General features: G+C 44.3%; 1 protein-coding gene and 1 non-coding gene across 10 annotated transcripts in view; one reads left to right on the forward strand and one right to left on the reverse strand.

Annotated features, from left to right (window-relative positions):
• Nucleotides 1–18,116, reverse strand: part of TENM4 (teneurin transmembrane protein 4) — a 733,541-nt gene that overhangs the window by 191,482 nt on the left and 523,943 nt on the right. For 8 of the 9 annotated variants that reach the window (XM_055320381.1, XM_055320386.1, XM_055320378.1 and 5 more), the window contains one exon: nucleotides 3,077–3,247. The exons of the other annotated variant lie outside the window; for it this stretch is intronic. In XM_055320381.1, coding sequence (XP_055176356.1) covers nucleotides 3,077–3,247 — 171 coding nt within the window. The remainder of the gene's footprint in view (nucleotides 1–3,076; nucleotides 3,248–18,116) is intronic. 9 annotated transcript variants of the gene reach the window in all.
• LOC129506839 (U6 spliceosomal RNA) lies at nucleotides 1,643–1,746 on the forward strand. The gene has a single exon (XR_008663872.1). It is a non-coding gene; the product is annotated as a U6 spliceosomal RNA (small nuclear RNA).

Here is an 18,116-nt window from a genome sequence, read left to right on the forward strand (position 1 = left end):
TGGTTTTTGTCCCATGACACCCTGAAATGGTAATAGCCACTTTGAAAATACAGTGTACATTGCACTTATTCTCAAAGACATGATGATCATTTAAGATACTGGGCTCATTACATGTTTCATTTGTATAATTAAAGAATATATAGCCTTTTAATATATTCAAAAGTGCCTCAATAATTTGCAAGATCTTTGAGGGGGAAGTATCACTTAGTCTGGATTTCTGAGATTCTAAAAACTGACATGGACTTGCATGAATGAGAAAGAAGAAGTCCACTTGTTGAATGCCTCTTCACCACCAGTCTGAAAAGACAGATGTTGCCATCCTTTGTTCTCACAGATGAAGAAGCAAAGGCCATAGGAGATGGAGTAATTGGCATGAATTAACAAAGCCAATAAATGTCGGGGCCAGGATGCAAACCCTCAACAGTCTGGCTCTAAGGCTCGTTTATCTTCTTTCCATCATGTCACATTGCTTCTTCCATCTCTGTAAACCGAGGCTCTAATTTTAATTTTGGAATCAGCTCTCCTCTGATACCCTCAGAAGGGAAAGGAAATATGCACTCACATTACTGTTAAAGACTTTTCCCCTTGAGATACGTCTAAGGAAGTAGATTTTTAACGTTACAATTAAAAACATAAACTGTGTAGACATTGGTTTGACCAGGGCAAAAGAAATTAAGAACCATGTGGTCTCATATAAACTGTAGGAAGCTTTGTCCTCTGTTTTTTCAGACTGATGTATTTTTTTGTCACAGTAATTGCTTTTGATGCTGACCACTTTCCAGCACTGTGCTGCATTTTAGGGATTTGTAAACAGGATTTCCATTTGCATTAGTAATGACAGATAATCCCTTTAAGCAAAAATACTCCAATTAAAGTAAACCAATAAGCTTGTGCAATTTTATTTTGTCTCTTATCTGCACCTCCTGCTCCCTGGGTAAAACAAAACAAAACCTAAAAATCCCACAAACTAATTTCATTAGAATGGGAGATTTCAGATAGATCCAACTCCTGTTTAGAGAATGTCTGATAGAGATCATGGAGGAAAGAAAATACATTTTGCTAAATGAGACCTTTTCCCAATGCCTTGAGGGTTAAACATATCTTAAATCTGCATCTGTACATGCTGATCTAAAGACTGTCCACATTTATGGTATTCATGTATGGCATCTGACACTATAAACTGACAAGGGAATCACAATATGACAGGCAGGACCATGGACAGGGCTGACTGGGAGAAAGATTCTGAAGAACCATCTGGTTGGTCTGATGATTCTATTACCAATTTCATATGTAGGACTTGTGATTTAGAATGGATTCTGGAGATAATTTAGCCCAATAAGCTCCTTTTAGAGAGAAGGAAAATGAAGCTCAGAAAGTCTTTCAAGGGATTTGCTTAAGGCCAACTCAAGTGGCAGTGGCTGGGCTTGAACTCAGGAGTCTTGATTCCTAACCCAGAGTTCTTCCCGTGGCCCCATCCATGCTCCCTCTATAACCTATTAAAGGGCAAAGAAAACATACATTATTCAGTGTTTCAAGTCTTAAAATATTTGTAAAGGAGAAGACTGGAATTGCCCCTAGAAAAAGTAGGCAGAGGTTCTAATTTGGCTCCATGGAAACGCTCCCATTCTTACTTTCCTTATAGATGACCATAGGTCAAGAGTTGGTTTCATTGGAACAATACAGAGAATATTAGCATAGCCCCTGTGCAAGGATGACATGCAAATTCATGAAGCATTCCATAGCTAAAAAAAAAAAAAAAAAAAAAAGAGTTCATTTTGGCCTTCAGGGTCATTTGGCATTCCTGAGTAGCTACTTCAACCAAGCATATGGTAGGTACCCTGTTAACCAAACTGATTCCTGGAAAGCAAATCCTTAAAAGGACAGGGAAGCTCAGAAGCTATGACCCCAGAGTTAACTGGGATGAGAGGAAAGAAGAGGTAAGCAGTAAAGGTTGGAGGCAGATATGACCACTTGGCTGACAGGTTAACATCTGAGAGATAAAGCAGGGCACAGCAGGTACAGGAGAGGAGTGCTCATACCACCCAGAATGATAATGAGACTGGCCCATTAGCTCAGTAATCTTTCCTGTAATCATTTTTGTGAGTCTGTGCCACTCTTGGCTGAGAGTGAAAGAATCTGTGTCAGTGGCATGTTAGACCCTTAAGAAATTCAAAACATAGGTTACCAATGTCCCAATTAATAATGACAAATTCCAAATGTCACCACTTCCATCACTGATGGAAAAATATTTGTGTCTCATTGTACAATGGGATTTTCCATCTATATCTCCTTCAGAGTCTTGTAACCATTGGGTGAGTCAGAACAATTTTTGGAGGCAGCAAGAGCTCTGAAGTCATCCATACCTGGGCTCACAGGCCTAGCTCCATTATTTACTGCCTTTGTGTCTCTGGTCAAGTCACTTAATTAGTGGAACCCTTTGTTTTCCCATCTAAAATGGGTATAAATAATTATACTTACCTCACAGGATCTCTGTGAGGATTAAATGTGAGATGCCCTTGACATAAAGCTTTGAAACAAACAAACCATACAAACCCTAATGATTATTGTTATTGCCAATGAGGAAACTGGTGGTAAAGAAAATTAAGTGACTTGCTTACGGCCACATGGTTGGTAAATGCTAAAATACCCCAACTGGTGTTTCCATTACACCACAGGGGTCCAAGGGTATTTCAATGACAACATACCATCTACGCGCTTTACCACACCCCACTCCTGGTGAGGCTCGTCCACCCCCATGAGGTTGCTCCAGAAGAGCTCGTCTCTATCCCACACAAAGCCACCCCAGCAGTGTGAAAGCCCATAATGCTTCCCTCAAGGCATGAGATGGGATACTGCTGAGCACCATGAGTGCCACCCAAGCCCCGCTATGAGCTCACAGTGACAAGGAACTGAGATGAAGACACAGGTGGACGGCAGCCGGCGTGGAGTGCAGAGAGATGGAGGAAGTGCCAGAGCGTGGAGCTGTGAGGCAGGCACATGGCGCGCATAATGAAGATCTCTTCGGTTCAAAGGCAGACACAGAGGACTCACGACACGGACAACATAGCAACCCTACCTTCTGTGGCTCCTTTGCCTTTCCTGTCAGGGATCTCTAACCCAGTGCCCCCTGATGGATACAGGGAGACGTCCGTTGGCACAGGCCAACTGCTGGCTGTGTCCTCCGTGATCTCATACATCTGCCCCTCCATCGGCTGCAGGTGCCAGTTTAGGCCAAACAGGTGCATGGCTGTGGTGAGCAATGAGAAAAGTCATCTTTTTCTGCTGGAGGTGGAAATGGAACTCCCAAGCCACAGGGGAGGGCAGGTGGGGTGGGAATGCAGGAATTCAGTTCAACTCAGTTCAACAAGCGGCCCCTGAAGAGGGCTCTGGCAGTGCCAAGCCCTATACAGGTGACTAGGGCGAGGAGATGCTCAGGGCACACACTGTGCCCTTGAGGCCTGGAGAGCTTCAAGTCAGGATGAACTGGGAGAGGGGCAAGGATGAGGGGTTTTATGAAGCCTTGGCCTTTGGCTTCAAAAGATAAATAATCTAGGGGGAAAGTTAGCAACTTGTATCATAAAGGGTTAATTTCCTTAATATAAAAATAACTCCTACAAATAATAAGCAAAATCCAACTGCTCAGGAGGCATATGATATGAACTGTGAACAGAGAGTTTATAGAATAAGAATACAATTGGCTCTCAATCATATGAAAAGGCTCTTGATATCACTCATAATAGGAGAAATGTAAGTTAAGCTTTGAAATACTATTTTTCACATATGCTTTGGCAAAGATAAAAAAGGTTAAAATTATACAGCATTGACAGAGAATAGGAAATAAGCACTCTCATTCTTTGTTGACATGAGCGTAAGTTGGTACAAACCCTATGAAGGACGATTTGAAAAAAGCTATCAAATTTATAATACACATACTCTCTATCTTGGGACTTAAAGGTCCCCAGGGTTTCTAGAAAATTCTAGAAATTTCTCTTCAAGATATACTCACATACATACTAAATGATGTACATACAAGGTTAAGCACTGCAGCATTGTTTGTAGTAGCAAAATATTGCAAACCAGTCCATCAATAAGGGGCTAGATAGGTTACCTTCGCACAATATATTATGCAACCATAAAAAGTGCATAGAAGCTCTTTGTATTTTTCTGAAAGGAAATTGTAACATGCAGAATAGTGTATCTGAAATACTATCTTTGGGTAAAAAAAAGCCCTTCATATATGAATATTTCTGAAAGACATGAAAGACATTAGTTACAGCAGGTGCATCCTACGATAGATGGTAAGGACTAGGGATGGGAGAGGGATCTGCTTCTCACTATATACCTATTGTCCTTATTTTGTAGCATGTACATGTATTTATGTTTTAAAAACATTTTTTTCAGGGATCCCTGGGTGGCTCAGCAGTTTGGCGCCTGCCTTTGGCCCAGGGTGCAATCTGGGAGTCCCGGGATCGAGTCCCGCGTTGGGCTCCCAGCATGGAGCCTGCTTCTCCCTCTGCCTGTGTCTCTGCCTCTCTCTCTCTCTCTGTGTGTGTCTATCATAAATAAATCTTAAAATAAAACTAAATGTAAAAGCATTTTTTTCAAGGTAGCAACTGCTAAATAGTCTTGTGCAGCAATCTAGAAGAGATAAGAATGGACATAACATAGACAATGCTTGAAAAGGCTAGGAAGCTTGTTTCCAAAAAGGTTTGTAATCCAGTACAAAATGTCTGCTTAAATCCTGTCTTAGGATTCAAGACTTGTCAATGGTCCCTATTTACTTTTCTGGGAGGCCTGCTCTGATTCCTCATATACAGAGTTAAGCATTCCAGTCCCTGACTCCCACAGTATCCTGTATGCAACATCACTCCTTTGTCGTAATGATGAACATGTTCTAGAAGCCCACTCCATAAAGCAGGACCTATGGCTGACTCTGAAAAGCCAGGATGTTATCAGACAGCCCTTGCTTCCCTGAGTTCATGGTCAAGTAGGGAAGACAGATAACGAGCCAAATCTACTCAGAAGGACTAGAAGGCCTGGGGCGGGGGGGGGGGTGACCAACCCACTAAGAGGGCCAGATATACAGAGATGGATATACAGAGATATGAAGCCCATAAGAATTAGGCTTATTGAGGACCAACTGCATTCCAGGAAGTGCACTGGGAAGTTTGTATACATCACATCTAATCATTAAGGCAGCCTGGCCAGACCCAATTTGCAGGTGTGCACATTAAGGCTCAGACGGTTAACTAAGATACTTATAAAACTATGCTTTATTGAGTGCCTACCGCATTCCAGGTATTGTGCTAAGAGCAGTAAACGTGGTATTTCCTTTGATTCTCACAAAAATCCTGAAAGGTGGGTATTAATAACCCCATTTTACAGATGAAGAAACTAAGACACAATGACATTGATGAACATATGGAAGGTTAAATGGCTCACACGTGGCACAGTCTAGACTAGAACCCACAGCTATAAAAACTCTGAAATCAGATACCAGCAGTCTTTCTGGCAGGAAGCCCAGGCTCCACCCTCTAGCTTTACCTAGCAAGGCAAGGGACAGACATGCCCTCTCACACATGGAGCAACCTCCAAGGCCTGTTACTGAGGATCTTGTGTGGAGGACGGAGAGTTTTGTTGCTTGTCCACTTGCGGAAGGGGTCACTGATGGGGGTCTTGAGGGGCTGTGTGGCTGCCTTCAAGATGCAAATAACTGTGTAAAGGAGACCAGAACAGCACATCCTTCTGACTTGTAGTCCAAACACGAGCCACCCAGGGAATACACACAAGTTTGATTTCATCAGGAGGGGGTGCTCTGTAACAAAAATGGAATCTGCCTTTTGCTTTCTCTTTGGTTATTGCTGGCTGTATTTTATAACCATTATATTCAGACTGTTGATAGTAATAATAAGAGCGTACCTAACATTTTTTGAGCACATGTTAGGTCCTATGCACTAAATGAGGTATTTTACCTGCTCTTGGCTATCTCTGTGTAGTTGTCAATAATAATAAAAGTTAACTTGTCTGAAAAAAGTGAAAACTCTGCTCTTTCCAAGGCTGAATTAGCTCACATTTCTGCTTACCTTCTTACTGTTTTAATCTATATATTGGCAACTCCAAAGGTAATGGAGAAATTGTTTGAACTGAGGACAACGCAGATACATGCAGTTAAATGAGCAGTGCTTCTTTCCCCATTAGAATCAATTATCTCATCTAACTGTGCAAAAATGCTGTCTTGTTAAAGGTCATGAGAATTAAGTAATCCCAGAATGAATAGAACTCTCACAGCTTCGTGAAGAGAAACATTTTTATTGTCAAAGCTTTCTCTTATTTTTAACAAGATGCAAAACCAAGTCCTTGCTTAAAAAAAAATACGCTGAGGGGGAAGAAAAGCTGGTGGAAAAAATGTTATAGGTGAAAATGATCACAAGACCTGGCATCCCAAGGAAGTGAATTAGGGCCGGACAGCCCACAGCTGGTGGGGTTGAGGGGGTGGTGGTGCGAGGAGGAAGAGGGCTGACCTCAACCTTCTTCTCGGCCTTGCCCCCGACTACTCACAATCACAGAGTTCTCTTACAGCTGGGAGGTTGGCCATTCCCTCTGCTCCTTTCCACCACCCAGGGAAGCAAAGTTCTGGATCCCACTCAAACATGGGCTGTCTTGGATGGCTCAGTTATCCAAAAACAGTTTTGAAGGCTTGGAAGTTGGGAGGTGAGAATGGGGGACCAAGACCCGGCTCCTAAAAGCCAAGTAGAAGGTAGTATTAAGAGAGAGAAGTGGGATGATGCAGAGATAGTTCAGCCAGTCATTGTCATTTTACAGCCCAAACAGAAGGGACCCTTACTCTTTGATCCAGGGTCTTGAATACAGTCATGCTAGAGGGCCCTCAATTCCTTTACTGTATTGTCTGGTGGGTGTTTGATTCTATAGTCCCAGGTTACAGAAGAGGGGGAGGAATAATCTGCTTTGCTCTCCTCTTCCCAAAGCATATAACACATGCTCAGCCACAGACTGTCCAAGGAACGCTGAAGCTCAAGCAATCGCACTTCTTTTTCCTTGAAAATAATCAAAATCATAATAGCTACTCAAAAAACATGGAATCATGTGAGTGTGAACTGTGGGCTCCGCTATCAAGTAAACCAGCCTTAAACTACAGAATGTAGAAGAGGCCCATCAGGCAACCCACCTCAAAATATTCATAGGCCCTAACTGACCAAGGTGTTACTTACAACCAGGTACAGTAACCATAAAGGGAAACGTCCACCCGTCGCCATACCTCCTCACCTTCCCCCTTTAAATATAGCCTCCACCCACTGCCTCCTTGCTCTGCTATCCTGTCCACCGCTCCCTTGCTGCATATTCAATAAACTTTTACCACCTTTGTTCTGCTTCACGTGAGTCCATCTGGCTTCCACATGATTGTCGCCCCACAGTTGGGGGCCCCTCTCTGATCTAAAGAGACCCCATTTAGACACTACTTGTATTACATGCTGAATATGTTATATTATCCAGTTTAATCCTCACGTAAAGATAGGTTGAAAAATTATTACTGGAGAACATACACAATGAAAATGAAATAATATTCAAGCTATAGTGACATACTCCAATTTTCTCAGAGGGGTAAAGTAAGTTACCCAACACCACCAATTGCTGTTTCCTGCCCAGCAAGACCTAAGAGATGGCTGAGAAAGTGCAAGCTCCATCCTGACATTTTTAAGAAAAATGCCCAATTTTCAGACACTGAAGCCTCATCCCCTCCCCCAGCACCCAGCCAGCAGGAGGCAATTAACAGTTATTATGCAAGAGTCGCCAATATAAATACAGGCACTAGTATAAGTTCAAGGCAAGTTTCAAAGTCAGGAGCCTGTGTTCCCAATCCAAGTTTCCTCTTTTCCATTGTTTGACTTTAAATATAAGTTAAAATATGGGCAACAAAAAAGCCACCAGCAAAAACCAAACCAAACCATCACAAAGAACAAACCTAAAAAACTACCACCACAACAAAAGCACCACACAAAAATAGCTGAAATTAATGTTTGGGGGGGACCATGGGTGATAATAACTATTTCTTGGCCCACAGCTACCTGAATTTAAAGTTGCATATGGCAGTCAATGCATCCTATCCAGAGGGTTTGAAATTAACAGCCACGAATCTGAAAAAGCTAAGAAGTATAAATAGCTTCCTTCAGCCTGCTCTAGAGGATGGAGACCAGTGGTCAACCAGACCACTGAAAAATCTAAGTTATAATCATCATATTCTCTGTTTCCTGAAAAATTAATGGTAACCACTCACCACCAATGTATACCATGGGATTATCTAAATTGCACTTTGTGGTTTGTGTTTATAACTGTGCAAAACTCTCGAGTATGCTGAAAGTGACCTATATAAGAAACTTAATACTGGTTTTCCCTTTAAACTACTTTGTAATTCCATGAAAAGGTGAAAAGATGCTAAAGAGTTCAGAAAAAGGCTGTGGAAAGGTAGCAGGTTCACAGGATCACCCACACTGAAATGTTAATGATTTCTGAAAGCAGAGAGCTGGGGGTGGGGGGGGGGAGTTTCTTATTCCCTCAGCTCTGGTCAATCTGATCCCAGGGTTGACATTTTCTAGTTGCCTTTTCCTGCCCAGCAAGACATAAGCGATGGCTGAGAAAGTGCAAGCTCCATCCTGACATTTTTAAGAAAAAACGCTCAGTAGAAGTTCAGACACTGAAGCCTCCCCATGCGCCCCCCCCCCCCAAGCACCCAGCCAGCAGGAGGCAATTAACAAAGTCATGCAGGAGTCGCCAGTGTAAGTACAGCGGAGCTTTCCCTGTCACGGTGCACGCTTCCTTTCCTTCCAAAAATCTAATGCACGAACCCACTTGCATCTGTAAATTAGCAGCTCCAGGTAGTGACTAGAGAGGGTTACAACCACAAGGAACTGTTGATTCAACGGGCAATTCTGGTTTCAAAAGGGAGTTGGAACCAACCCAGCTATGCGGCTACCCACTTTTCTGTTTTATATTAGTGCTCAGTTTTTTTTTTTTGTTTTTTGTTTTAAATAAATAATGTCATCTCTGTAAAATATAAGTCATTGGAGTTCTTGGATGATGGTCCTAACATGGGGAAAACAACAACAAAAAACCGCCCAAAACATGAAACAACAGCAACAAGGGGACAGTTTCATTCTCCAGGCCCTATTCCTGGTTTTGCTACAAAGCTACGAACAACATCCACAGGTTCCAAACCCAGACGTTCAGTACACAGGGGCCTAGACTGCAGGGCAAGGTCAGAAAAACTGGAAGAAACCGAGATGTGTAAAAATAGAGCCATTTAGCTGAATTATACTATGGGGACCAGATGGAATGCAACGGAATCATTATACAAAAATGACTATGACCATCAGCAATGAGGGCAAATGCTGATGATACAACGTTAAGAAAAAAAAAGGCAGGGCATGAAATTGTACCTTTTGCTGACTGAATCTCTGCAAAACCAGATATGCATATGAAAAAAAATCTGGAGAGACATACGTAAAAATGACATCAGACTTGGAATTATAATGGTAGGATTATGGTTAAATGTTCTTTCCTCATTTCCAAACTCACTTTAATGCTGTTTTACATTAAAGGAGAAGTTCTGCAGTGCAGTCTCAGTAGGAACAGGTAGAAAAGAAGGGTGACAGTGCCCAGGGAGGAGATCCAAGTGTCTGACACATGCTGTATGTCAGACACTTGAGCAAGGGGAATTATATATTTCATTCAATCCTTACATAAACCTTGAAAAAATTACTATTATTCTCCTCTTATGAAGAAAAAACTGAGGCTCAGAGAGGCTGCATGATTTGCCCAAGACACTTTCCAGATGGGAAGTGATAAAATATCTGAACCCAGATCTGATTGGTCCCAAAGTCCAGGCTCTTGTCCTGATACATCACCTTGCTAGTAAGTTAAAATGCCTGAAGTTAAGTTAAAATTAAAGATAGTTCAAGGCAAAGCCTCTCTTGACAGCGTAGCCAGGTTTGCTGTTCGGAGACAGTTTGTAAAGGGGAGTTCTCAGGGACAAAGCATGGGGCCCCTGGCCTTCCACATACCGACTACTGGAGGCATGGCTGATGCCCATGGTCAAGATCATATGTACATGAACTCAGAGCCAGGTCACTTACTGGTTTCATGACTTTGGGCAAATTATTTTGCCTCTCTGAATCTCAGTTTCCTCATCTATAAAATGAAGCTAGTGGGATCGATCTCAAAGGAGTAAATGAAATAATGCATGTAATTTGCTTAGAACAGTGCCCGGCACACAGTGGGAGCTCAGCGAGCGGCAGCTGTCCTCATCTTCGTCATTTTGCTAGATTGATTCTTCTAACTGCTTGTCTGCTGGACAATGTGTTTAAGTCAGCTCTATCACCTTTTTCTTCTTTCCGCATATCTCCCTAATTCCCTTTCCATGCCAGCTGCAAACTTCTTCACACTGAGGGCCCTTTTCTATCATGCTTCCATTAGCTGACAGACTTTGGGCATAGGAACTAGAGATATTTGCCCAATGGATAAAACAGTTTTTAAAAGCAGAATCACTGTAAAGAAACCTGACAGGATCCCACTGGTGACTACGTGGGGCTAATTTTAAATCAAGTAAATATATTGCTTTTCTTCCTGTCTCTGGATAAACCTGACTGCAACAATCAGGGTTACTGTCTCTCACCCCCAAATTAAGTGTTTTCTGGAGAATAGACTCTGGTGCAGTTAATCATTTTTCTGCTCCATGTAATGCTGTGGGGAAGAGTTTGCTGGCAGCTGTTCAATATTTCTGTAAATCAAGGTGTGTGTGTGTGTGTGTGTGTGTGTGTGTGTGTAGGGGGCAGTATTGGGCATATGTAAGAAGCTCAAGTGCAGCCAGCCACAGAAGTGGGAAACAGGCACTCCCACCATCAATGTAGAGGAGAAATAGCAATATAATTGGAGGGCACCAAAAACCTGGTGACATGGCAAGTTGTGGGGGAATCAGAGCTGGAATCTAATTTGTATAGAATAAACTGTCATTATTGCAATAATAGAATAAGAAAGCTGTCTTTTCTGGACACCTTTCACCCGGTAGGCTCTATTGAGACTTCTCCTATACATAACTAATTTAGCGGTTGGTCACCTCCACCAACCCTTGGAATGATATCAGCCCACTTCTCTGAGCTTTCCCTGCCTCACTCCCAGTGACGTGCTGCTGCCTGAGTGCAGGAGACGGGAGGCACAGAAGTGCAGCGGTCATGAGCACAGGCAGCCCTGTGTTCCTTCTCTGGTCCTCATGTTCACAGTGATGTGAGGCAGTCGATGTTATTTAACTCTTTGGGGCCTCTGCTTCCTCATCTCTAAAATGGTGACAATGATCCTTGGCTCCGAGAGTTGTGAATCTATTGCATGAGATTACTGCACTTGGTATCTTCTTAAATAGATGACCCTCTTTGTTCGTATCATTTTCATCATCGTCATCGTCATCCTCATCATTGTAACTGTATAGTGAGGTTTTCCCTGCAAAAGTGAGGTAGGGGTTTTTCTCGAGAGAGCTGAGAAACCCAAGTTGTTGCTGTGGTGTTGGGGGGTGTTGCTAAGATGCAACTTACAGTCATGGGATCTGGCCCTGAATCACTGCACAGAGGAGACCCAGACTTGGCTAGAGCCTCCGGGCAGAGCCTGGGACTGCACAGAGTCCAGGTGCCTAGCTTCCTGGTTCAGAGCTCTTCCTGCTACGTGACGGCAGGAAATCCTGTAAGAGCAGGAAAACCATCCTGGAGGCTTGTTCTCCCATCAGGCACCACATTCCCAGATCAGAGGAGTCAGTCCTACCCTTGAGCCTTATGTAAAGGGAACGAATCCCTGGGACAGGCTTCATCAGGCCACCATGAGGCCTTCCCTTCAGGGTGGGGATTATTCCTTTCACTTCTGCCCCTTGGCACCACGCCCAAGGGAGTGAGGAAGAAAGGGAAGAAACGAAGGGGGCAGACACAATTAGGATTATCATTAAAAGAGTAACAGCTCCCAATTACCAAAACTGCACCAAGTGCATGACAGAATGCTGGAGAATTCACATTTGTTGTATCATTTAATCTCACAACTTTTACGAAAGATATTACTAGTAACTCTGTGTTATAAATTAGGTACCTCAGAACACAGTGACAAAATAGACATTAGTCTCATCTCGTATCTCCAGACAGCCGGAGCTCCAGAATGATCTCGGATTGCACCATTCATCATGGCAGCACCAAGACTCGAAAACAAATCCTGAGTATTTCTCAGACTATTGTCAGGGAGGCGCAGGACAGGTTTCCTGTTAGCCCTGATCAGAATAAACATGCAGAACAGCACCAGGCTTTGGGAAGTGCCTGCCATTCCCAAGAGGAGGGGAAAGGCTGGCGGAAATCTCTGTACCATCTCCGTCTTTGCAGAACTTGCATCCCAGTGAGCGTCAGCACTACTCACAGGTGGTCTAAAGCTTTTCTGTATGAAGGTGACTCCATTTAGCAAAAGACCTGCCTCTCCTGCATGAGGCATCACTAGCTCCTTCTCGAAGTCAACTGTCCCAGGGGACAGGAGGACAACGTGGGTTTGGTTAAGGCTCAGGAGCTGAAGGAGGAAGAAAGTCTTGTCACCAAGGGTCTATTTCCATCACTAGTAGGACTTACTGTCACAGGGCTCCACAGAACAACCCTCCCATTTCCTGATTTCCTCTGGCATACCAACTGTGTTAACAGATTTTTTTTTTTTCTGGGATCAAAGTCAATTAGAAGGTGGTTCCCACAGTACCTCTAAATGGAGTTTTAATTTGTGTATGTATTATTAGGATAGGTCTTTTCCCTCTGGAACATTCACTTTGGCAAGAGGAATGAGGGCGGACTGCTTAACGTGTAGCCTGCCACGCAGATTTGTAGCTTGGGATAATATTACTTTATAATAAGAAGCATTTTGAAAAAGCATTTTAAAATCTCACAGAACAGAGTGCGTGATGTCACTCTTTTACCTCACCTCCCCCAGCTTCCCAGTCTTCTGCTCCAGGGTGGGCGATTTCTGGCTCTTTGGGATCACACCACATTTCCTGTTTCCTGTTTCCCTGCCCTCATCTGTGCACAGAGTAAGGCACTTAATACATGTGAGTTCCTTTTTCCTTCTCTGATATACACAGACCTCTGGTTTGGTTGAGCCCTTCAATTAGGAAGTTTAAGGCAGCACAGAGTTCTGGGCACCACGGTGATGATGATGATGGTGATGGTCAAGTGAACAAGAGCCACTGTCAGGGATACCTGGGTGGCTCAGAGGTTGGTGTCTACCTTTAGCTTGGGGCATGATCCCGGGGTCCCAGCATCAGGTCCCCCATCGGGCTCCCCATGGGGAGCCTGCTTTTCCCTCTCCCTATGCCTCTGCCTCTCTCTGTGTCTCTCATGAGTAAATGAAGTCCTTAAAAACAACAACATCAACAACATCCAAAAAAACAAAACAAAATAAAACCAAGAGCCACTATTGTTAACTGAAGGCTATCCTGTGCCTAGCACTGCATGAAGTGCTTTATAAACACACTATCATTTAATCTGCATGAAGCTCCACAAGGTAGGTAGTATTACTACCCTCACTTGCAAGATGAGGAAACAGGATCAAAGAGATTCAACAGCTTACCCAAGGATCACATGTTTAATAAGAGGCGGAGAATAACCTCAGATCTGAGTCAAACCCAGATTGTCCTGAACCTATGCTAACCATTATGCATGCTGCCTTTCTTTTTTTTTTTTAATTTTTTATTTATGATAGTCACAGAGAGAGAGGCAGAGACACAGGCAGAGGGAGAAGCAGGCTCCGTGCACCGGAAGCCCGACGTGGGATTCGATCCCGGGTCTCCAGGATCGCGCCCTGGGCCAAGGGCAGGCGCCAAACCGCTGTGCCACCCAGGGATCCCGCATGCTGCCTTTCTGATGAGATGTACAACTGTGGAAATGACAAAAAATGGAAATTAAAAAAAAAAGGGCAAATCTCTTGATATGGACCAGACTTACTGCTCAAATTCTGTTGGCACTATTTTCCTGAGGACAGAAACTTAAGGTCATATCTGTTTGAAACAGACACAATTTTCCAAGATCATTGTATGTGTTTGTTGAGCGCAGCATCTGACATGTCTCACTGCTTATCTGCTCTGGAGTCTGAGCCTTTGTGATTTCTCCTATCCCTTGAACACACCTGTCCATCCAGCCTCCAAGCTTTTGCTGATGCAATGTCTCTAATGTGGGAACGGCCACTGCCCTTCTTGTTTAAAAAAACTTTCTCCCACCCTTCAAGGCCTACTTCAAGTATCACCTTCTTCTGTGTAGATACCTTCATTATCCTGAGCCAGAGATGACCTCTGTCCTCTCCTGCCCAGCCTGAGGCCCTTATCATGATCTCAGTCCCTCTCCCATGCACACTGCCCTGACAATGCATGTCCATGTGCTTCCCATCCCTCGCTGGCTCTGCTGTCCACCTATGTACTCAGTGGAGCAGATCTGTAGAGACAGCCAGGCTCCCAGCTCTGGCCCATATTAGCTATGTGTCAGCAGATAAGTCACCTAGCCACTCGGACTTATGGTGTTTTCATCTAGAGAAATGGAAGTAATACAAAGCCATCTCCTCGTTCTTGTAAGAATTACATTTAATGGAAGTCCCTTATAGATTAGGAAGTACACTAAAAATATAAGGCTTTCTGATCATGGTGTTTCAAAGTTAATGAAAGAAAGAACACTCCAAGTTTAAAACACGGACTATTGCAAAGATTTGTAAATGAGGCATCCAGTGCCGCCCCAGACCTACACCATCTGGTATATGAACAGTGTTACATAATGGACTCGGTGCACCACACAAAGACATCAGCGAGTTGCAAAAGAAGAGTGTTCAGTTCTCAGATAAACGCAAATGCTACTTCTTCTAAAATCCTCATTTAACCTCTGCCACCTTCCACTCCATCTCCCCTCAAACACCAGTTCTGCAAGCACACTTGGGTGGAGTAATGAGTGTGCTCATGTAACCAGAGGCACAGAGAGGCTGAGACAGACACAGGAGCCCAATGACTAGGTCTTGCTGTAGAGTTCCACAGGCGGCCCAGCTGGTAAAACCGAGGACACTGGGATGAAATGGAGGCCACGGTGCAATTAATGATACTGGCCTTTTCCCTCTTTCCCCATTGCAGACTGTGAACAAGCTAACTCCAGCTAGAAGGGATGATAAATGTAGCTGCCTGCCATACCCCAGCAGGAAGAGCTTTCTGCACAATGTTACACCAGTGACAATCGACTCAGGCCAGATGAAGCCTGAAGCACAGCGGAATCAGATAGCACGAGGGGCTGGGGCTCAGGGAGTCATGCGTACTGAGACCCCTTGAGGTCACCTGAGCCTCCTGGTCTCTCCAGTCCTGAAGCATGTTGGTACAAGTCACAGAGCTACTCAGTGCCACAGGTACATGGCAATCCTGGCCCACGGCATGGCTCAGGACAGGTGGACATTAGTTCTGCTTCCATAAGAAAGTAATTTAGCTTCTCTGGTTGGTAAGGCACTCCCTGCATCCTCTCAGCAGTTCTGGTCAGGTGCACTGTCCCAGACCCACCCCAGCTGCGGGAGTGAAGAGCACAGTGGGAAGAGGGCCAGTGCTAGGGGATAAGGCCTGGCTCCCTCTCTTTCCAGTGATGTGGCTTTGGACAAATGACTTAACCTGCTTGGGCATCAGTTTCTCGTCTATAAAATGGAGATGAAAACAGAATGGTACCTGGCACATGGCTGCCACCTGATGAATACCTGTTGGATAAGTAAGCTGTTGAGAAGATCTAATGGGAAAATGCATGTAACACTCAAAACGTGCCAGGACATGGTAACGGTACATCAGGTAAAGTCAAGGGAGGAGAGCTAGGGGCAGAGGCAGAGGCAAGCCACAGCCAAGATGGCAAAGGCCCTGGTTTTTGCTCTGAGTCCCAGGTATGCAGCACAGCCATAGAGGAGGACATCAGGGTGAAACTCTGAGAGGCAGCTTGGTCTATAGAAGGAACAGAGGACTTGAAATCGGAATCTGGCTTCTAGGCCCAGTTCTCTTACTTACCCCTCTTTCCAGCTGGACAAGCTATTTAATGGCAGCCAACCTCACTCCCCACATCTGGGCTTGCAGGACAAGGAAATGCAGTTGGGAATTCTATTCTGTGCACAGATTGCTGGAGAGGATCAATGGGTTTGAAAGCCTCACAGGAAGGTAAAATATTTACTATGCAGTGGCCTCATACAGCCTCTCTTCTAAGGGGGAAGGCAGCCGGTGTCCTGTGGTCATTGTGGTTTCTGTGCTTCTACATTCAGGAGTCTTCGTGAAATAGAGATTGAGGCCGGCAGGTGAGTCAAATGCACCAGTGGACATTTTAACACACGGTCTTCTGACAAAGGCACCTCAGGTAGCCAATGCTTCCATCTACCGTCCTCTGGCTTTGTCGAGGCTGTTCCATCTTCCAGAAAGCCATTCGTAGCTTCTCTTTCAATATCTTACTTGATTTATAAGGTTCAATGCCTTGGGGAAATTTTATCTGATCTTCTTGCTTAGAATGAATTGCTCTTTCCTTCGGGCTCCCACAGGGACAAGGCTCAAACTCCAGTAACATGCTTTTATCATCTGTCTAGTACTGCCATCAACTCCTTACACATCTGGCTCGCCACAAAACTGAGGATGACTCAAAGCACTGGTGCTAGTTTATCTGGCTTTGTCCGTCCCTCACAGCCCAGGACACAACCCGGCAGGCAGGCTCTTTGAACACTCTGCCCTTTCAAACCTGAGTTTAGGGAAGCGCCTTCTTTTAATCTCAGATTACCTGAAATCCCTGCATCTGGGGATGGTTCTTGGCAGCTGAATCCTCTCAGGAGGGTTTAAAACCTCTGGGTGATCCTGCTGCCCAGAAGGGTCAAAACGGCATTATATGAATACCCGCTATGGGCCACTCATGGACTGGACCCTTTGCAGATGCCTTCTCACTTAACACTCAAAATACTGCCTAGATAGTAATTTAATTTTTACCAAGGAGAAAATCAAGACTCAGAGGGATGAAAGGCTTGCATGGGCTGTGGCTGGAATGCAGGCCTTGTTCTGTCCAGAGTCTGTGTTCTTGCTATTAACTGTACTGCTGTCTTTAAAGGATGAAGCTGTTTAGCTGTGATTTTGTTGTTTTACTGATAGGAGGAAGAAAAAATACTGTGCTTTGTACAGCATCTCTCCTCTTCTGCCCCCCTCCCTGTTCCCTACAATGAAGAGCTGCTTCATTGATTCTGATTCCTCACTGGGGTCCTGCGCCTATAGTCCCAATCACAGCCCTGATTGTGCACCTGTCCTCTCCACAAGCTCAGTATTCATGGTGGTGCAACAACAGCCATCAGGGAGACCCTTCTTGCCTTCTCTCTGCACCTAAGTGCAATTAAATTATGTTATCTCACAGTAATTAGTCTAGAATAAAGATAGGGATGTGGGGGACAAATCCTTTCCAAGGATGCTAAAAATCTGTAAAATTGACTTCTTTTCCATATTTCCAGGGTGAAGGTGTGGACAGAGCACCCTGGATGAAGGGTTGGGCTACTTCTTTTTTTTTTTTTAAAGATTTTAAAAAAATTATTTATTCATGAGAGACACACAGAGAGAGGCAGAGACATAGGCAGAGGAAGAGGCAGGCTTCTTGCAGGGACCCTGATATGGAACTCAATTCCAGGACCCTGGGATCACGCCCTGAGCCGAAGGCAGACACTCAACCACTGAGCCACCCAGGTGTCCCTTGGGGTTACTTATTAACTGACCATGGCCATACTGCCTCTCCAGGAGCCCTGAAACCACCCATGGGGCCAGGGTCAAGTGCAAGAGCTGGTGCATAATACAAAACATGATTATACTAGACAACTCAACTCTTTTCTGAGACAACATTTCCAAATTCAGGACTGCTTGGCCCTCAAATTTAACACATCTTGTTTGCCAGAAGAAGAGGGAAAGAAGATTTCATTGACCAGAAAGAACTAGGTCCCCGATTGCTAAATAGCCTCCCTCCAACAGCCTTCTGTTGACATTCCCAGCGAGGAAGTGGAGGCTCAGAGCGGGCCAGGAGCAGAGGAGGGCCAGC

Source organism: Nyctereutes procyonoides, unplaced genomic scaffold (genome assembly GCF_905146905.1).
Source record: "Nyctereutes procyonoides isolate TBG_1078 unplaced genomic scaffold, NYPRO_anot_genome, whole genome shotgun sequence".
In the NCBI taxonomy this organism is placed as follows: Eukaryota; Metazoa; Chordata; class Mammalia; order Carnivora; family Canidae; genus Nyctereutes; species Nyctereutes procyonoides.